Source organism: Amphiura filiformis, chromosome 13 (assembly GCF_039555335.1).
Source record: "Amphiura filiformis chromosome 13, Afil_fr2py, whole genome shotgun sequence".
NCBI lineage: Eukaryota > Metazoa > Echinodermata > Ophiuroidea > Amphilepidida > Amphiuridae > Amphiura > Amphiura filiformis.
The window spans coordinates 29,756,242-29,774,766 of NC_092640.1; the positions used below are offsets into that span (position 1 = coordinate 29,756,242).

At 36.3% G+C, this 18,525-nt stretch overlaps 1 protein-coding gene across 1 annotated transcript in view; it reads left to right on the forward strand.

Annotated features, from left to right (window-relative positions):
• Positions 1–3,501: 3,501 nt before the first annotated feature.
• Positions 3,502–18,525, forward strand: part of LOC140167568 (forkhead box protein J3-like) — a 46,650-nt gene continuing 31,626 nt past the window's right edge. Inside the window, exons 1-3 of the mRNA XM_072190868.1 lie at positions 3,502–3,861; positions 9,596–9,670; positions 17,759–17,803. Of these exons, the coding sequence (XP_072046969.1) occupies positions 3,502–3,861; positions 9,596–9,670; positions 17,759–17,803 (480 nt within the window). The remainder of the gene's footprint in view (positions 3,862–9,595; positions 9,671–17,758; positions 17,804–18,525) is intronic.

Consider the following 18,525-nt stretch of genomic DNA (forward strand, 5'->3'; position numbering starts at 1 on the left):
GCTCTTCCATTTCAAATTGAAGTGCCCCCCCCCCCCCCGATAAGACCCTGAGTATTTTTATAACCTATCACTATTAATGGGAAAACGGGGCGCCTCCAAAACTATAAATTATTTACGGTATGCGATTTATCACTAAATCAACTCTAGCGGTTAACCGTTAAAATTAGACCGGAAGCTTTCAGTTGACATAATAGGGTTAATTGATTGAAGACTGCACAAAGTCTATGTCACAGTTATATCAACTTTAAACAGATACAAAATAGTTTGATGTTTTGTTTTTGTTGAAAAACAAGACCATGATTTTATTTATGCATGCGAGTGTGGTATGATGTTAAAATCATCAAATGCAAAAAATGATAATTTCTAATTTTCTTGATTTTTGCCATTTATATGTTACATTCATACAGTATGTAAATTTTTTTATGTACTATGAATACGGCACAATGAAAAGAAGAAGGAAAACGAACTTACGAGATTAATGGCATGCATGCCAAAGGCCTACTACGCGCGTGGTGGAGCTATGGTCATGCCCGGGCATTTTGACAATCCATGAATGATACTGAGAATGTGGGCCTACCGAGGCCAAACAGGCACAGAAAGAAAGGCAGAAAGAAGGAAGGAAAAATGAAAGAAACAAACAAAGGTGCAAACAAAGAAATAAGAAATCAACATCGCGTCGTCGTCGCATAGGGTACAATCTTGTACTACAGTTGTAGGCGTTGTTGTTTTGTCTTTTGTTGTTTTATTTTTGTTTTGTTAGGGGTTTTATTTTTTGGGGGGCTGTTTGTTATTTTTATAGGCCTATATGTGTCTAGGCCGGATTGGACCGGGCCTACAAGGCCTAAAGGTAGGCCTAGGCCTATTTGCCATTTGCACATCATCAGCAATTCCGATTTTTTTTAAACTCAAGTTGTAGGCCCATGATGATAGTTCAGACGTGATAAACATCACTATAGGCTTACGGTGGCTAAGCCGAGAGCCGCGTAGGCCTAACGATTAAAAAGGATCGACATGACGACATTTTATTTAGGCTATTTATTTATTTTTTGTCAAAAGCTTTTTAACAGTGAACACATGAAGAAATAGGGAAGAGCGGGGTGAGTTTTTACATTTAGCCTACTTTCACTACGCTCAAATAGGCCTAAATAAAGCAGAACCCAAATGCAGTGTTACAAATGAAACATGGTTTATGACACAATTTTAATCAATATTTTGCACTTTCTCACAGTGAGACGCCAAAAATCATTTGCAAATTGGCTCAGCTTACCGGGGTAAGTTGAGCCAGTCGCGAGGGCAAGTTGAGCCACAATAGAAATGCACGGTAGGCCCTATAGGCCTAGATGCCATGGCATAGCTGTAAAATTCAATTTTACCTTTTTTTAAAATGTTGTCTACAGATATTTAATTCGAAAAATAGTTTGATATATAGGTATACTACCTAGAGGTAGTTTGATCTAAATATTGCATAAAAGTAATTTCTGACAAGATTTTACTTTGAATAAAAAACTTGGGGAAATTTCTGCAGGTTATTCCTATGCTCAACTTGCCCCATGGCCTGTGGCACAACTTACCCCATGTGACCCTTTTTGTCAACGACCAAGCCTCCCGCGGGACTAAAACTTGTTACAGTTAACCCTAGTTTTCTAAATAGTGTTCATATAGGCCTATCCATGATATATCACATCCTCAAATCCAGAATGCTATCATTTTAACCTTTTTCTTTCTGGGTGAAACCATAAAAATTGGTTTTTTTTTTTTTGCGAAAAATGAACTTTCTAATGCAGCTTTCGTATACCCTATGTGCAAGAGATTCCATATTACACTTGAGAAGCCTCTGTTACCGGTATGTCAGATAGGCTAAAAATAGGGCCTAAGTGCAAACTAAGATCAGTTTTAATTTTCTTTCTAGAGAGGTGGCTCAACTTACCCCGCTCTCTGTTTTTATTAATGATAATCATCATGATCATGTAATATATTGATTTCAAGTGAAAGGCCCTATTTTCTCATAAACATATTGAAATTAGACGTTCTAACTCGGTGTATTTCCGAAGATATCATCAAAAAATTGCCTAATTAGTCTCAAACCATATTTGAGACTAATTCGACAGTTTTTTGATGATATCTTCGAAAATATACCGATTTGGAACGCCCAATTTCAATATGTTTATGAAAAAATATGAGCTTTCATCTGATACCAAAATCAGCATTTTGATGAGGTAAAGTGTGTGTGTGTGTGTGTGGGGGGGGGGGTGAGGTTGTCGATCAGGTTACCCATCAGACTTTTGTTAGTGTGATTTGAACATGTTATTAATTTTGTTTTACTTTTAGTACACCGTTATACGTAACTTTTTAAAATGTCTTTATTGGTTTTTTTTTGGTTTTTCATAGGCCTACAGGGCCCGCATAACCCTGGGTCAGGGTGAGCTGGATGGAAAAATCACGGTGTGTACAAAATAAGGGGCTGGCATTTTCTTCGGAAGTGGGGGGGTCACAAATATACTGGGGGGGGTCATAGAATTTTCAGACCAAAAATAGGGGGGGTTATAATTTTTTAACACCCAAAATAGGGGGGGTTATAGAATTATTTAGGGCTGGTGACTTAAAATTTTCGCGCGCTGCGCGCGCATTCTTTCACTTCGCAGTCAAAATGTGTGTACAATCTATGCAAAATTGTTACACGCTCCGCGCGTCTTCTTTACACTTACAATAAAAATTTTACCGCGCTCCACACGCTTTCTTCACTTTTAAGTTTTGACGCGCTCCGCGCCTTAGTTCCGGCAATGAATAATTTTTCTTGAGTCTGTGTAGTTGGAAGGGGGGTCATAAAATTTTTCGACCCGCGATAGGGGGGTCGTAAACAATTTTTTGCCCGCGATAGGGGGGGGGCATAAAAAATTGACTCCGGTCACCGACATATTTGTGACCCCCCCTTCCGAAGAAAATGCCAGCCCCTAACATGAAAATAGAGAGGGGAACTTACTTTTAAATTTGCGATTCAATAGGCTACTCTTGAGAAATCAAATGTCAAATCAAATCACTATTTGGCCTTTAATACTTGAGTTTTACTTTTGACCATTAGGCCTACATCATGATCTGTGATTTGCTTTTAGTGCGGCATACCCCCTCATTCTTGATTAGCATTCAAGTTTACTTATCAATCAACACAAGATGTTCAGATTCAGCGCGAAATATGACGTAATACGGAAGCCGCTACCATGGCAGTCTTCGCAGGGGGTATGATGCCAAGAAGTAGTGAAAAAGTCGTCTTCCTGGCACGTCCGCTCAAAAGTAATCCTCAAGATCGGAGTTTGAATTAGGGTTTATTAAAACAAAACATTCAACTGATAACTTTTGTTTATTTCTAAATAAACATTTAAATCGAGTTTGTTAAAATTCTGACAGCTGAAATCTGATTTGAAATGGATTAAAAAGTTATTTTCATACGAAAATATCAATCCGCTTGAGTAAACCGGCGGTATATGTGCAAGTCCCAAATCCAAAATGGCGACCGAGGAAAGCACTAGTGTACTGGGAAGTAGCTTGACTTCCATGGACTGGCTGCCTCGATTATCAGTTGGAGGGGCAATAAGTGGTGCTGGGCCGAAAAATGGACCTCCGAAAAGTCCATCGGATCCCACTAAAGGAACTGTCGCAATGCGTAAACCGCCCAGTAGCCCGCTTGACACATCTGCAACTTATGAAGATTCGCAGCCTAAGGATGGTAAACCACCATACTCGTACGCAAATCTTATAACTTTTGCTATCAACAGTTCTACAAAGAAGAAAATGACACTTAGCGAAATTTATCAGTGGATATGCGATAATTTTCCTTATTATAGGGATGCAGGGAATGGTTGGAAGGTAGGTGCAGTCGATGACAATATGTCACTGAATGTTAAAAAAATCAATGAATACATTCCCAGGCATGCATGATTATGATAGCAGTAGCATGCCATTGCTAGTACATAGAGGGCCAGGGTATGAGGGTTCATCACATGTTGAACACATGAACATGTTGTTCAACTTTCAATTAATAGTACCGCACACTAAACCATGGATTGAGTTTTTAGGCACGCAAGTGCGATTACACACCTTAAAATCACCTGTTCTGTGTGCGATTTATAGCACACCTCTCCAGTCTCCAATTCCTTTAAACTTCTTTCCGAGTGCAATTTATGTCTGACAGTCCTAAGTCCGCCGTATAAACATTTCCATGATTTCCAGAAGTGCGATTTGTAGCATACCTGTTATTTTCATAACTCAACCCCTGCTAAACTGTATCATGACACATGTCCCTGTATATACTTACTGTCATGACCGCAAAGCGGTGCAAACTTCAGAAAAAGATCAGCTCACTGCAGATTTTGTGAGATTAAAAGCTTGGCTATATGAGCAAACTTACAATTTTGATGAGTCAACTATACCTTCTTGAATAAAGATTGCCTATTTTGAACAGTTTAAAATTTTGTTGAAGAGCAATTTTAGCAACAACACTTTTGATATGATCGCCTGTCCTGATCGGCTATGTTTACTTCTGAACTTCCATTGCCACTGTTCCATTTCACACTGACAAGGGTGGGATTTCATTGTGCCATCGTTTATGACCCATCAGTAATGTGGTGTCAGGAGTGGGATTACTTTTCTAGTGCCATCATGGCCCATCAGTAGAAATTTGGTGTCAGGAGTGGGATTTTTTGTGCCATCATGGCCCATCAATAATTTGGTGTCACTGTCAGGGGTGGGATATTATTACTTCGTGCCATCGTTATCTTGCCTGCATCTGTACCATCCAGCACGAACAAGTCTCCGTTCAGCATCTGATACCACTCGACTAAGTGTACCAAATATACCAGACGCCATCTTCATTCTGCTTCAAATCGCACTTACTCATACTGCTCCCAAAACATGATGCTCTCCCAAAGTCTGTCAGAAACTCTGATTCCATATCCACTTTTAAGAAGTCTCTCAAAACTCAGTTATTTATGCATTAATTGTCTTTTATTCCATTGTTCCTGCTGTTTCTTGTGTTTCCAAGTGCATTGTTCTTGATGTAGATGCGCTATATAAATGCTTGTAATGTAATGTAATCGTATGGCCCATCATTATATTTGGTGTCAGGGGTGGGATTTCTCTGTGCCATCATGGCCCATCAATAATTTGGTGTCAGGGGTGGGATTACTTTGTGCCGTCAATGGCCCATCAGTAATTTGGGGTCAGAGGTGGATTTCTTTGTGTCATCATGGCCCATCAATAATTTGGTGTCAGGGATAGGGGTGTAAAATTAACACTTATTTGTCTATTATCCGGTTAAAAAAACGGACCACATGTACAATCCGGTCAGTTAACTGTGTAAACGCACATGTAAAAAAATTTACAATTTGACAGTCTGGTGCAAATACGGTGTGCACTTTACCACTTTTCTAATTTTGTGTGTACTTCTCGTAAATAATTTAAAATTGATTTAAAAGGGTCCAACATTTGCTATCAACAATTGTAGACTTGTTTTGCAACTCCAATAGTTTTTTTTTGGCCGAAAAAATGTTTGTTTTTTTTACGTTTAAACAGTTCGTGATTTTCCTAAATGGATCTAGTGCATTTGCGGTCATTGACATGTGTAAAACGTTGACACCCGCTAACGTGTAGCGGTGTCAGTAAAACACCCAACACCGCCACCGAAAATAAAACACCGAAATAACCGGGTCAACCGAAAATGAATGACTGGCATGTCAGGCATCAGAACATCACATGCAATCAATGATGGCAAGTGTAAACACCGTCGAAATCACCGTACTCGACAGACTGATTATTGATTTCTGATTCACTTCTGCCGATCATTATAATAGAGTAAGCATGCCTCCTGTACAAACAAAGTAATTTGGGAGGCCAAAATACGCACCTTGAATTTTCGAAATACGAAAAAAAAAAAAAAAAACTTTGAAACCGCAAATTTATGCGTTTTGCCAAATAAATACCCCGGATAAATACCCCTTTCGTCATGCTCAAATCCTTGAAAGGCTACATTTTTACCCTCATAAATAAAGTTGCATTTCCCTCACATCTCGCAAAACATTTCTTACCTATTTAGATATATATATTTTCCACCAAGATCGTTGTTTATATCCTGGGAATTGTCTATCGTTGTTATTCTAAATTCTGAAATTATCAGGTAATTATCCTGGCACGAATTCTACCAAATCAAAACCGGGATCAAAACACGTGTACGGTACTTTCCCACACATCGCGCGGTCTAAATATAGATTGGGGTTTGACCTGACATAGATAATCTAGCGACCCTGGAAGCAAGTACCGTCAGCTGGACCAACTGAATAGATGAGAATATTTTTCGTTGTTTTAAATATCCACAATAACAAGAGAAGTAAATAATACACTCAGACATCATTTTAACATACATGTGTTTCTTTCTTTTTTTCATAATACTATAAAAACAAAACTAACAAACGAACAAAAATGCTGTGATTATTTTTAAAAAAATCTAATTCAAACCTGAGAATGGAAAACTTTGATTTAAAAACATTATACGCAAGCGCAGCACATGACAGCAGTGCCATAAATTGAAATAAATAAATAGATAATCAAAAACAAAAACAAAAAACAGATGAATAAATAATTACTAAAAAACGGCCTAATTTTTCAAGAAAACACGCAAGGCATTGTGAAATTGAGAAAAAGAAAGATAAAGAAACACGGCAAGGACTCAATTTTTTTTTTAATTTCGTTAAAATCATGCATGGATTTATGATCACAATGCTACAAAAAAATCAATGTATCAAAATATAATAATAATAATATTAAATAATAATAATAAATAAAAGCAAACTAATTAACAAAAGCTACGTAAACATGTTGAATATTGTGTTCTAAAAATTGATCATCATGCAGATGGACCTCATTAATCCATTTAATTATTTGTATTATTTTTCCGACGACAAACATTTCATATTTATAGAATATCGAGGTAAAAAGTTCCCCATACTTTCCCGGTCCCACACTCACAGCGGAAAGGTAGACTATTGCTCATGCTGTAAGAATTTTCCACTGTGGGAATTTTCCATATAAAAAGTATCTTGACGTTTGTTTGCCTAATTAATTATTCATGAGCTCATCAATTGAAGCATTGGGATGTCTAGGGATTTTCCGTTCAAAAAAGGGGGAAATCCCTTGGTTTGTCTTGGTATATTAGCTTTGTCACGCCCAATATTTCCATATTTGGGTATTGTTGACATCATCAAACAACACTAGGCATCCAAATCTGACCAATCACAATCAAGATCTCTAAATGATACGGGCGCCCGCCCTTGCTTACTAAATAAGTCAACCCCGCCATGTGGTCTTCTGTGGGAATATCCCTATCAGTAGGTATATCACCCCAAAAATAAGTGCAGCAGAAACATGTTATTTGACGCTTTTAATTGAATCATCGTTATGAATGCTTCAAAAAACAAAAAACAGAATTGAAATCGGATAATGCAAAGTGATGTAACGTCAACTTGAAGATACCCGGAAATCGAGTGAAAACCTGCCACAAATTGCTATAAATGGCAAAATGGTAATTTTTGGGATTTGTAATGCTTATTCGGACACTTACTTGAAAAGGTAGCATTGATTTAAGTATCACAGATTAATTGCATATCTTTCCGGACTTCGTTAAAAAAAACAAGATTAAAAAATCTCTCCTCGAATAAATGTAATAAATCCACCAAATATACAATTTTAGCCATTTTGACCAATCTGCAGACAAATAAAAGCTTAAAAATGACTAAGTCCAGCTAATTAATATGCAAAAATAATGCCAACAGAGAACCGTACATGATATGAGGATGCGGGTTTTTTTGCACACATAAGTACCCAAAGTTCTTTCATTTGGTAACAAAAAATACACAAAAAGTCATTAATTATGCAAATTAGCTAATTACATCTAATTATATATTTATGCCATTCTTATGTTAATTAGGCATATGTAATTTTTACTTTTTTCAATGTTTTATTTATGTTTTATTCATACAGCATGATTTTGTCAAATATGAACCTGCTGTGATGTTGAATAAAGAAACTGCAGTTAATTGCCTAAGTGCACCGAGTTTTCAATTGGTATAGGGAAGTGTTTCACTCATTGTCCAAGGAAAAAAATACATGATAACAAACACTGGTATTTCAGACCGGTGGTACTAGGTCCTCTATTTCGAGAGACCTATATTTATTGATTTATGGACGATCTAAAAAAATTCATAAAACAGGTCTTAACTCTTAAACTAGGCAGTGTTTAATTTCAGGAGATGATAGTGATTTAGGAAATGTTTCACCTACCATATATTAAAAAGACAAATTATTGTGATCAATGAAACATAACGAGGAAATCGTTTTTTGACATGTATGTTTTCAAAAATTGGCCAACTTTGATCCGCGCGCTTTTTGATTCACTGTTATGTATGCGTGCACAGTATGACAGAATTATTGTGCAGCCACTGTGACATACCTACTATCAGGGCTTGGCTTGGAGCCGGCCGCCAATGCATTTGAAACTTTTGAGTGACTGTTCGCCGTGACTAAAAACCATGCGCTATTTTAGCACTCTGTGAATGGTAAACAATGACAAATCGGGAAGAGGCTAGACGTGGACTGGAAGAATTGATAACTCGTGAATAATTTTCCGATTTTCAGAGCAAGTTTGCACTATTATTTTTAATTTATTTATTTATTTTTTTTTTTATGTGGGAAATGGTCTGGGAAAATCAAAGGAATATTTGAGTATTGTTTGACATTGTGATTTGAATCTTTTGAGTGTGTCACTTTTTGTTTTTGGTTTTTTTTGCTCTCGTGGTTCATTTTATACCAGGGCGATTCTAGAGAGTTGGAGGGTGAATCGCCCATCGTGTGATGGATGCCCCCCGGACATGCCACTGAACGCTGCCTGTATTATAATAATGCTTTGTAATTGTAAACAGCTCATAATCAACACAAAATCGATTGCCGTGCATGAATACACGGTCTTGTCGGACGCTTTGAGAAATTTAGCGATCTCAAGTGTGATTCCAAGTAAGTACCCGGGGTAAGAACTCTCTTTTAAAACATCAAAAACCGCCCGATGGGCTGACGGTGTTTAACTTACTTTTGAGAAACTTAGCGATACTCAAGTGTAATTCCAAGTAAGAACTCAATTTTAAAAACATCGATTAAACATAAACATCAAAAACCACCGATGGGCGACGGTGTTATTAAACTTAGTTTGGTGTCTACCAAACCATCAAAATTTTCAGGTGTACACGGTGTATAACGCTTTGATCCACCGTCGAGTGGGTGCTTCAATAGCACCGGTTTTATTCGGTGTACCGAAACACCGCTACACGTTAGACACCCCTACTGGTAATAACATCGTAAAATGATACCGTACACATACATTTTTGGGAAATACACATTAGATTTGATGCAGCACATCAAAAGGGGGGACATTTCACTGAAATCAGGCGAAGTCAATTGTGAGACCAACTTGTGTTTGTCCAGATTTGCCTTTTAATATGTATGCAAATAATATCAATAAAAAATTAAATTTGTTTATTTCTTGTATTTATTTTGACAGAACTCTATCAGGCATAATCTATCTTTAAACAAGTGTTTTATGAAGGTTCCTCGTTCTAAAGATGATCCAGGAAAGGTAAGAATCAATCCGAAATTTATCTGTCTCTGTGTTTTTGTTGCATAAAAATTAGTGTGCATAAATTATAGCATAATGTATGATAATGTATGCATCGTAGTTTACTCAGGGCATGTGCATTTTAAATCGCCCACCACATTTCATATAGTACTAGTGATAGGCTGTATAAGGGTTTAGTTGCAAACAGCTTAGGGTACCAGCTTATTTAATGCATCTTGTTGTTCTGAGTAATTTGACACCAATTTTATTGAAATCGGCCAAAAATTGAGACAGTGCCGACCAAATAACTACACACAAGGGGGGGGAAATTTGACCTTTATTTTCTAGTTTTAAGGGAATTTTATCACATTATTAAAGATTATGTAATGCATTTTTGGTATTTACTTACATAGTTTTAGGTCCAGGAAGGTCATTTATGACAGCGTTCAAGCTTTGACTTACGTTTGGCGGACAAAAGTTATGAAAATTTTTTTATTTAGGGTTGAAAACAATAAAAATTCTTGATTGTTTAGGGCCTATATGTTTCCAAGGGTAAAATATCACATAGTTTCAGATTTTGGTACTTAAAACTCCCTATCTTTTATAGCTTTCAAAAAAAATTCAATTTTATGTCAGATTTTAGCCGAAAATAGCCATTTTGGGGTGACAAAAAAATTGATTTCCTGTGAGTGTATGAACATGAACACTATTAAATAGAGCCTAATTTTCTATATTAATTGTGTAACAAGGGTACAATTGTGATATTAAAAGCATTGAATGGGATCAACATATTTCTTTTTTTCGTAGCAGCAGTAGAAACTTGAGCGTTCGGGTGACAAGTGATTTGGAAAAAAGTACAATATTTGCCTCATTTTCTATTTGAAAAGGCCATATATCTCCACAATGGTATGAGCTATAGGGATGCTTAAAGTGTCTTTTTGCTCAGTATTGCAATAGCTAAATGGTAATATAATAAATAAGTAAGCTAGATTTACAGAAAAGAAAATAACTTGCAATATGCTACCCCCACCCCTAAGAATTTTAAGGGTGTGAAAAAATTAATGGATTCTCTAAAAAAATAAGTCCTTCAAAACTGGGGGTTTAAGGCTAAACAAAGTCAAACACAAACTTGCTCTTTTACCCATACCTCCCTCTAGAGCAAGTTTATGTTTATTTAGCCCTAAGTATTCCCATTTTGAAGGACTTTTTTTTTAGAGCACATTTTCACTCATATTTGAGGATTTCGGGCAGAAATATGATTCAGTTTCTACACAAAATTTCATCCTAGAAAATGTTCCTTTAAGTAGGATATCTTTCACTTTATGTTTTCACCATTCTGGCCACAAAAAGTAAGTCAAAACTTGAATGCTGTATGCACTTTGTGTCAAATGAAACTTTTTAGTGTCTTTAAAATTAATGGTTTTGGGTAAAATTAGGCCATGAGGGCGCTTTACCTTTTAGCGAAAAGAAATCCCCCTTATGCGTATGCGTAGTTTTTTGGTCGGCACTGTCTCATTTTTCAACCGATTTTTTTTTAAAAAGGTGTCAAAATGCTCAGGAGGAATAGCTGCTTCAATTCATTCATCGGGTACCCTAAGCTTTTTGAAACATCACCCTTTTTTTGGTTTCACTAATAGTACAAGAAAGCTATTGAACAGTGTAGCGGTTCATTCAAGCATATAGATAGACGAGTCCCTCGTCTTTGTTGATAAACAATGATGTCAAGTGGTCTATTGAGAAGATCATTGTCAGAGATTTGGTAATCAATGACACACACTGATGACTACCACTCATTGCAGGTGAGTGGAACATGTTTAAAACTTTATGTACCGTACTGGTAATTTTGTACGTAATCATTTTGAATTTGCAACTTTCAAATCATATCAAATTCCATTCAAACATGAATTTCACAATCATTCTGATTTTACACAAAAAACTGCATTCATTCATATTGATTCTATTGAGGATATGCTCAATGTTTCCAGTGGCGTAGCATCATAGGGGGCATGGGGGCCCCCAATCATGGTCGGTGCCCACCCAACGTGATGACCCATGCTACGCTACTGAATGTTACAGCCACTCAAAGTGGTGGGAACTTTTTTTTAATGTGTTTATATGCACAAAGAAGTTTTTGGAAAGAGAGAAGGAAATAAAACTATCTGTTTTCCAAGTTCTTTAAATGTGACTGACCTGAATCAGATTGACAGCCACATCACCCACTCAAAATTGAGTGGAAATTTTCCTGGAACAAACAAACAAACAAACTTGGAGCTTCCTGGATTCCCAACTTTTCAGGCCATTATGAAGTAAGCATCTGCATTTGAAAGTGATTACCTATGCAGCACACATATAGATTTTTATACAGACGCTAAGTTGTATTGTAGACTAAACTACAGTACATATGCTGTATTCATTCTAATAAGCGCCCAGGGCGCTTAATAAAGTCATTTTGGGTGGGCGCTTATTTTTTACCTGGTTTACCTAATTTTTTGGTTAGGGGCGTTTATTAGAGACAAATTTATGTACCGTAAACCGGGGCTACTTTGCCACATTTTTTGGATGTTGTGGTGCGCCCTCTTTTTATGTTTGCATGAATTGTTACATATAGGTGTTATTAGGAAAGCTATATGCCAGTGCATTTTGCATATGTAGTATGAAAACATTTGGGGCACTCTGTGTCCCATTTTTTTAAAAAAACATTGGGTGGCAAAGTAGCCCCATGGGTCGGGGCTACTTTGCCAGACCTATTTTGAAGCAAGTTCAACTTTTGATTAAGGCTTCTTTGCCACCCTTTGGATCTTTTAAATATAACAGGAATGACAAAACACCTGTCTGAACACATCTAGAAGTCAATACATTGGGTGGCAAAGTAGCCCCATGGTACTGATGTGATATGACCTGAAATAATAAGAACTATTAGTATGGATAACTCAGGAACACCCTTTGAACCATTTAACTTACAGATTTCATTCTGGTTTGAAGGGTATTCCAGAATTAATCTATAAATCTATTCGAAACTGTCGGTGTAACATATGAATTAGGGTGGCAAAGTTACCCCGGTATGGGGTGGCAAAGTAGCCCCCAACACTTCACAAGGCTGTGAGGGTACAAATCTACAGGTTGAGGGTTTTGATATTTTATCTCAGTAGTAAGGACATAATAAAGTATCAAATTATACATTGGGTGAATTTGTAAAGTCAGTACTTGCGGCTGTGGGGTCGATATTTCGCAAAATATGAAAAACGCGTTAAAAAAACCCAAATTTTCAAAATGATTTTCCAAAGTTACTAACCACCATATACATGAACTACTTATGTACAGGTATATGGCATATAATGTATTTTCACATGGGCAAATTGGAATCCTTGTGTTATTTTTGTGTACTCTGCACTAAAGGCATATATCATTTTACCGGTCGGGTGGCAAAGTTACCCCGGTTGTGGCAATGTAGCCCCGGTTTACGGTATGTTATAAATGGGTCCTGAGACGTTCTAGTAGCTTTTCTGATGTAAAAAATGTATTGGAAGTTTACACAGGACTTCTAGTCCTCCAGCTATTTCACTGTATCGACGCTCATCCGTCACTTCAACATTGATGGTACCCTTTAGTAAATTGAAAATATCCTGGGTGGGCGCTTATTGGGGCATGGGCGCTTATTGGAATGAATACAGTACACATAATTTATGTAAAACCGTGAGTTTTCTTTGTCACTTTCCATTTTCTTATGGCTTTCCTGTTTTGGTAATTTTACCATGTTTTGTCTGTTACAAGATATAGGCCCTACCCATTTTTTACACATTTATTTTACTTAAAACAACAGCAAATTCCGCTTTCTACCTCCGTATCACAGAAAACTTAAATGGATTTGACCATAGGTGTATTTACCGCCATACAAAAAGCAAGTATATTATTATTGATTATGACCGACTGACCAAGTGACCATATATATATATATTTGTTTGCATATAATTGGAGCATTATTAATTTTTAATTAATTCTGAAATAGAGAAGTGGATGAGTGCAGCAGAGCATTGGAAAACAAATTATATCCAAGTGCACTAGCTGTAATGCAGGCTATTTCTTCCAAAATTTGTTGCAACTTTCTATGTCGCCCTTACCATGTTTTATCTTGCTTTTGGCGATGAAATTAAAAACAGCTTTTTTTGGCCGAAGAGGATTAATTTTGATAGGATTTTATTTGAAAAATATTCAGAAATGGTTCGAAATATTCTCCAGATTTTCTTTTTTCCAGATTTTTCATGCTTTCTGTGATCATGTACAACTTACTTTATAAGCCTCTTCCAGAAAAAAACAAAAATGACCGACCAACCAACCCAACTTGGCAAGTCCGCAAGGTTCGGTTTTTGCCGAAAAACAGGTTTTTGCTGGCAAAGTGGCTTGTTTTTACCTGGTTTAAACCAGCAGAAAATGGCAAAAACTCATATAGTCAGTCAAATATTGAAAAGTAATACAGAAAGCCCATAAACAGTAACAGTAACACACAACTTTCAATGAATCATTCAACATTTTTTTTTCTCTCATCAACTTCAAGTCCTTAAAATGAAAAAGTTTTGAATTTGATAAGCCACATATCACTAGCAGTTTATGTACTAGTGAGCAATGAGAACCCATGCCTTTTATTTCTTAAAGTATGTTACTTATAGATACAAAATGTGGCCTTGTACAAGAAAGTGTTTATTGTAAAGATCTGTGCAAAAAAATTTCCGTATGGCCTGCCAAAAATCGCTTGCCCCCCCCCCCCCCCCCTCGGCCTGCCAAAAATATTTGGGATCCCACTTAGCAAACCTTATAATGGTCCAGATATATGTTACGAGCTGGAAAATTCGCATATTAAAGCATTTCCGAACTGTTTTCACAAGCCTTTTAGAATGTTTAATTAAAAGGCGCCCATGAATGTGTGCCAAAAAATCGCTTGCCTCCCCCCTCTCTCGGCTTGCCAAAATTGCCTGCCCCCTGTTGGCTTGCCAAAAATTTCTGCCCCCCAATTTTACCCTCCCAGGGATTATAATTATTGCACAGCCTCTAACTTAATAATTTGTTTTGAGATGAAAAAGTGAACTATTTATCACTTTTTAGTTTTTGCCATTTTGCCAACAAAATTGTTTTTCCCAAGTGGTTAAAACCATGGCACGAAAAAGTGGGCAATACGGGAAGCCCATTGCCGGGAAATTTTTGGTTTTTAACCAAAAAAATAAAGAAATTCATAAGGGAAATGCGTCATACTGGAGGGAAGTTTGGTAAAACTGGAGGGAAATTCTGGATTGCTTGCAGGAAAAAAAACCATTTTTTCAGTCTGTGGTTAAAACCACAGTTTTTTCTATGTATAATATTTCCCAGTATGTCATTAGTGGTATTTACCCATTTCCTACCCGGTTAATTATTCCGCACACAAAATATTGCTAGGATTCCAAGAACTTGTTGATGCAAAATTACACGATCATTATTAATTATTTCAACTCATTTGAAAGATTTTGATCAGTGTTTTGTATTTAAACCATAGAAAATACAAAATGCTTTCACATAATTTGCTGCGAATATCATGCCAATGTTCACTTTTAAAATCATACGCATCCTTAAACCTTTCACGAAAATACCCGGAAGATCATGGAGAAATCAATTTGTTTGTGCATGGACAAACAAATTGATATACCATACTAACTGTGAAGCACAATAGTTTCCAGGCATGAAATTTTCACATTTCTGGAAGAACCGTCATTTTTGCAGCATGGATTTTTGAGAATAATCAATTTCTGTTAGTTCCGATATTATAGGAAAATTAAATATATGCCAGCATAAAAACTCTTTGCCAGTAGAGAAATTTACAAAACTTTCCATGCACACAAATATGTCATGCTTTAGAATATCACATAAAGCCAGGAATAGAATAAAGCTAAGATGCATACAGCATGACAAATTGAAAACAAAATTGCCAAAAAAAGAAAGAAAGAAAACGTGCCTTTTTATTTAGACCTACTTCCCAAGGTCAACATTCATTATTTTTTTATGTTTAAAATTTATAGCTGAATGTATACAGATAGGGACTGTTCAACATTTACACAGGGGGGATGATGACCTGGGATGTAACACAATTATTTTATTTTCCCCCAAACAAAGGGAAATGTGGATTCTGTAAATTGAAAAAAAAAATGAGACACATAATTGAACACAATTTTTGTCAAAAGGCCAGGATGGGAAAGTTATTGTTTTTGCCAAGAAAACCAAATGCTCCCCCATGCATTTTCCCACCTTGCTTTTAAAATTTGATAAAGTTATATACTGGTATGTCCTGGCCTAAATGCCTTCAAAGGGGTACTACACCCCTGCCTAATTTTGTGTTTATTGTTGCATTTTTCTCAAAAATTATAGCGCATTGGGGACAAGTAAGATATGTATATTATAGGGGCAAGGACTACAACTACTGTACTGGAAATTTTATTTCAGCACAGACAACAGTTGTGGAGTTACAGTCAAAAATGAGGGAAAACCAATATTTGATCAATAAATCAATAACTACTTGCTTTGAGTTGCTGAATTTTCAGTTGTAGTAGTTGTAGTCCTTGCCCCTATAATATACATATCTTACTTGTCACCAATGTGCTATAATTTTTGAGAAAAATGCTAAAATAGGCATAAAATTGACCAGGGGTGTAGTACCCCCTTAAGTTATTATTAATGTGTTATGGACTAGCCAATGTTTTTGCTTGGGAATGAATGGATTAAAAAATAATAGTGATTATCCTCTTCTCTTTTTTCATCAAATATTCATTTTGGGGATTGATACATATTTGTAAACTAAAGTTGGGGTGGTTGAGATGAACTTGACTTTTAAATAGTTTTGCTTTTTAGAAATTAAGCATGAAGATGTAATTAATTTTGATACAGTTCACTTACAAGCAGGGTTCCCGTTAAGGATTTAAAAATGTGCGTCATGTGTGACGCAAGTTTGCTGACAAGGTTGAAAAAACTTGCGTCCAGACATATTTTTGTGCGTCCATCTGAAATTCACGATCAATCATACCGGGAAACGCCGCGGAATTTCATGATCAGAATGGCAGCCCCTTTTTGCTAACACACGTACCCGTACCCCGGTCTACACTTCATCAAATGTTGACTGTTAAAATAAAATAAAAGTGCATTTTCGCCATGATATTCCATCTCCAGTCGCTATGATAATTTTTCTCATTTCTGTGTCAGTTTTGGTAGGAAACGTGGTCAGAAACAGCTGCAAAAACATGCGCAAATTTTCGTACTTTTACTTCCGGGTTTCTTTCATTTTAAAACGTGTTGTTGATGCTATAAAAGCTAAAACACGCTGCCACAAATAATACAAAAAAGGTTATCATTTGGATTTTGTCTTTAAAATTGCTTTTATTCATCGTAACAATAATACTAATAAAGGAAACGTAGATTATTTATGAGAAAATAAACTTAAAACATTAAAAACTGAATATTGTCAGCTTGTGATAAATATTTAATAAACAGCAACTGCACGGTAGCCGCACGTCATCAGTCCAGCAAGCTTTGTAAACAAAGCATCAATGGGGACTTTCCCATAAAACAACGATCGTACGGAAAGCTTGCAAAAAGTGCACGATTACCTGACGTTGCATTTACAAATATTGCAGAATTTACTACAATTCTTAAGCAGGTGGGTTTAAAAATATAAAAGAATAAAAATGTCTTATTTTTATCATCAATTAATGATTAAATTTCGAAGTTTTGTCTGTCCACAACTCCACATGCATGTGATATGGACGCAAAATACTTGATTAGCCATGTGAACTTACGTCCAAATTTGTAAAATACGCGTCTGGACGCAATGACGCACACTAACAGGAAGCCTGCTTACAAGTAAACACTCAACCACAATCCTTCGCTTTCAACAAGTGCCTGTGCTATGTCTTCTATGAAGGTCTGGACACTATGTATTTTATATTGTGTATTGAAATGTTGATATTTTTTGTGACATTGTTTTGAACAGCAAATTTATGTGATGTTTCACAGACTTACGATATGTATATGTTTTTGTTTCTTCTCAAACTGCAGGGTTCAGATTGGGCCATAGATCAGAATCCTCAGGACTGACTCATTAGTGGCAGTGGCAAAAATAAACGAAACAGACATGGAAGTAGGGTAAGTTTGCACTGGAAAAATATAAGGGACCATTCACAAACACTTGTTAGGGGGGCCTGATGCAAACAAATGTCATCGCAAAAAATTGTCGGGCCCCCTTAGATCTCAAAAATTTCAGGGCCCCCATTTTTGACATGAAAATTATGGGTCATCCCCATAAAAAAGCATATAACTCAATTTTCCCAGGAAAATTTGTAGTCATTTTTTTCAGGTCCCCCCTTAGGAGGGTCAAAAATTTTAAAGGGCCCCTTTTTGCATCAGGCCCCCCTAACAAGTGTTTGTGAACGGTCCCTAAACACAGATTTCCACACATGATTTGGATAAACTGTTGATATAGACCTGAAACTTTTGATTTCCTCTTTTTTTAATTCCAGATATTTTACGCATTATTTGTTATTTTGAGCCCAATTTGGGCTTTTTTAGCATGATTTTGCTCTATTTTCCTCTTTTTTAAAGCATTTTCCTCTTTTTTTACAAATGGTCCGTTTCAGAGATTTGTATTTACATTGTACAGTTAATGTACACGAAAACTCAATATTATTATTTTAGAAATAATAATTACAATCGTAAATCTATTTTTAATGCCATTTTTACGTTCAATTGAAACAAAACTATAAATGGCATATGACATAGGAGCCATCTTTTGTCATTCAAATCATTGTCAACTACTTTCACTTCTAACTTGTATTATCCAAGAGTACAGTGTGTGGAGTGAATCGCAA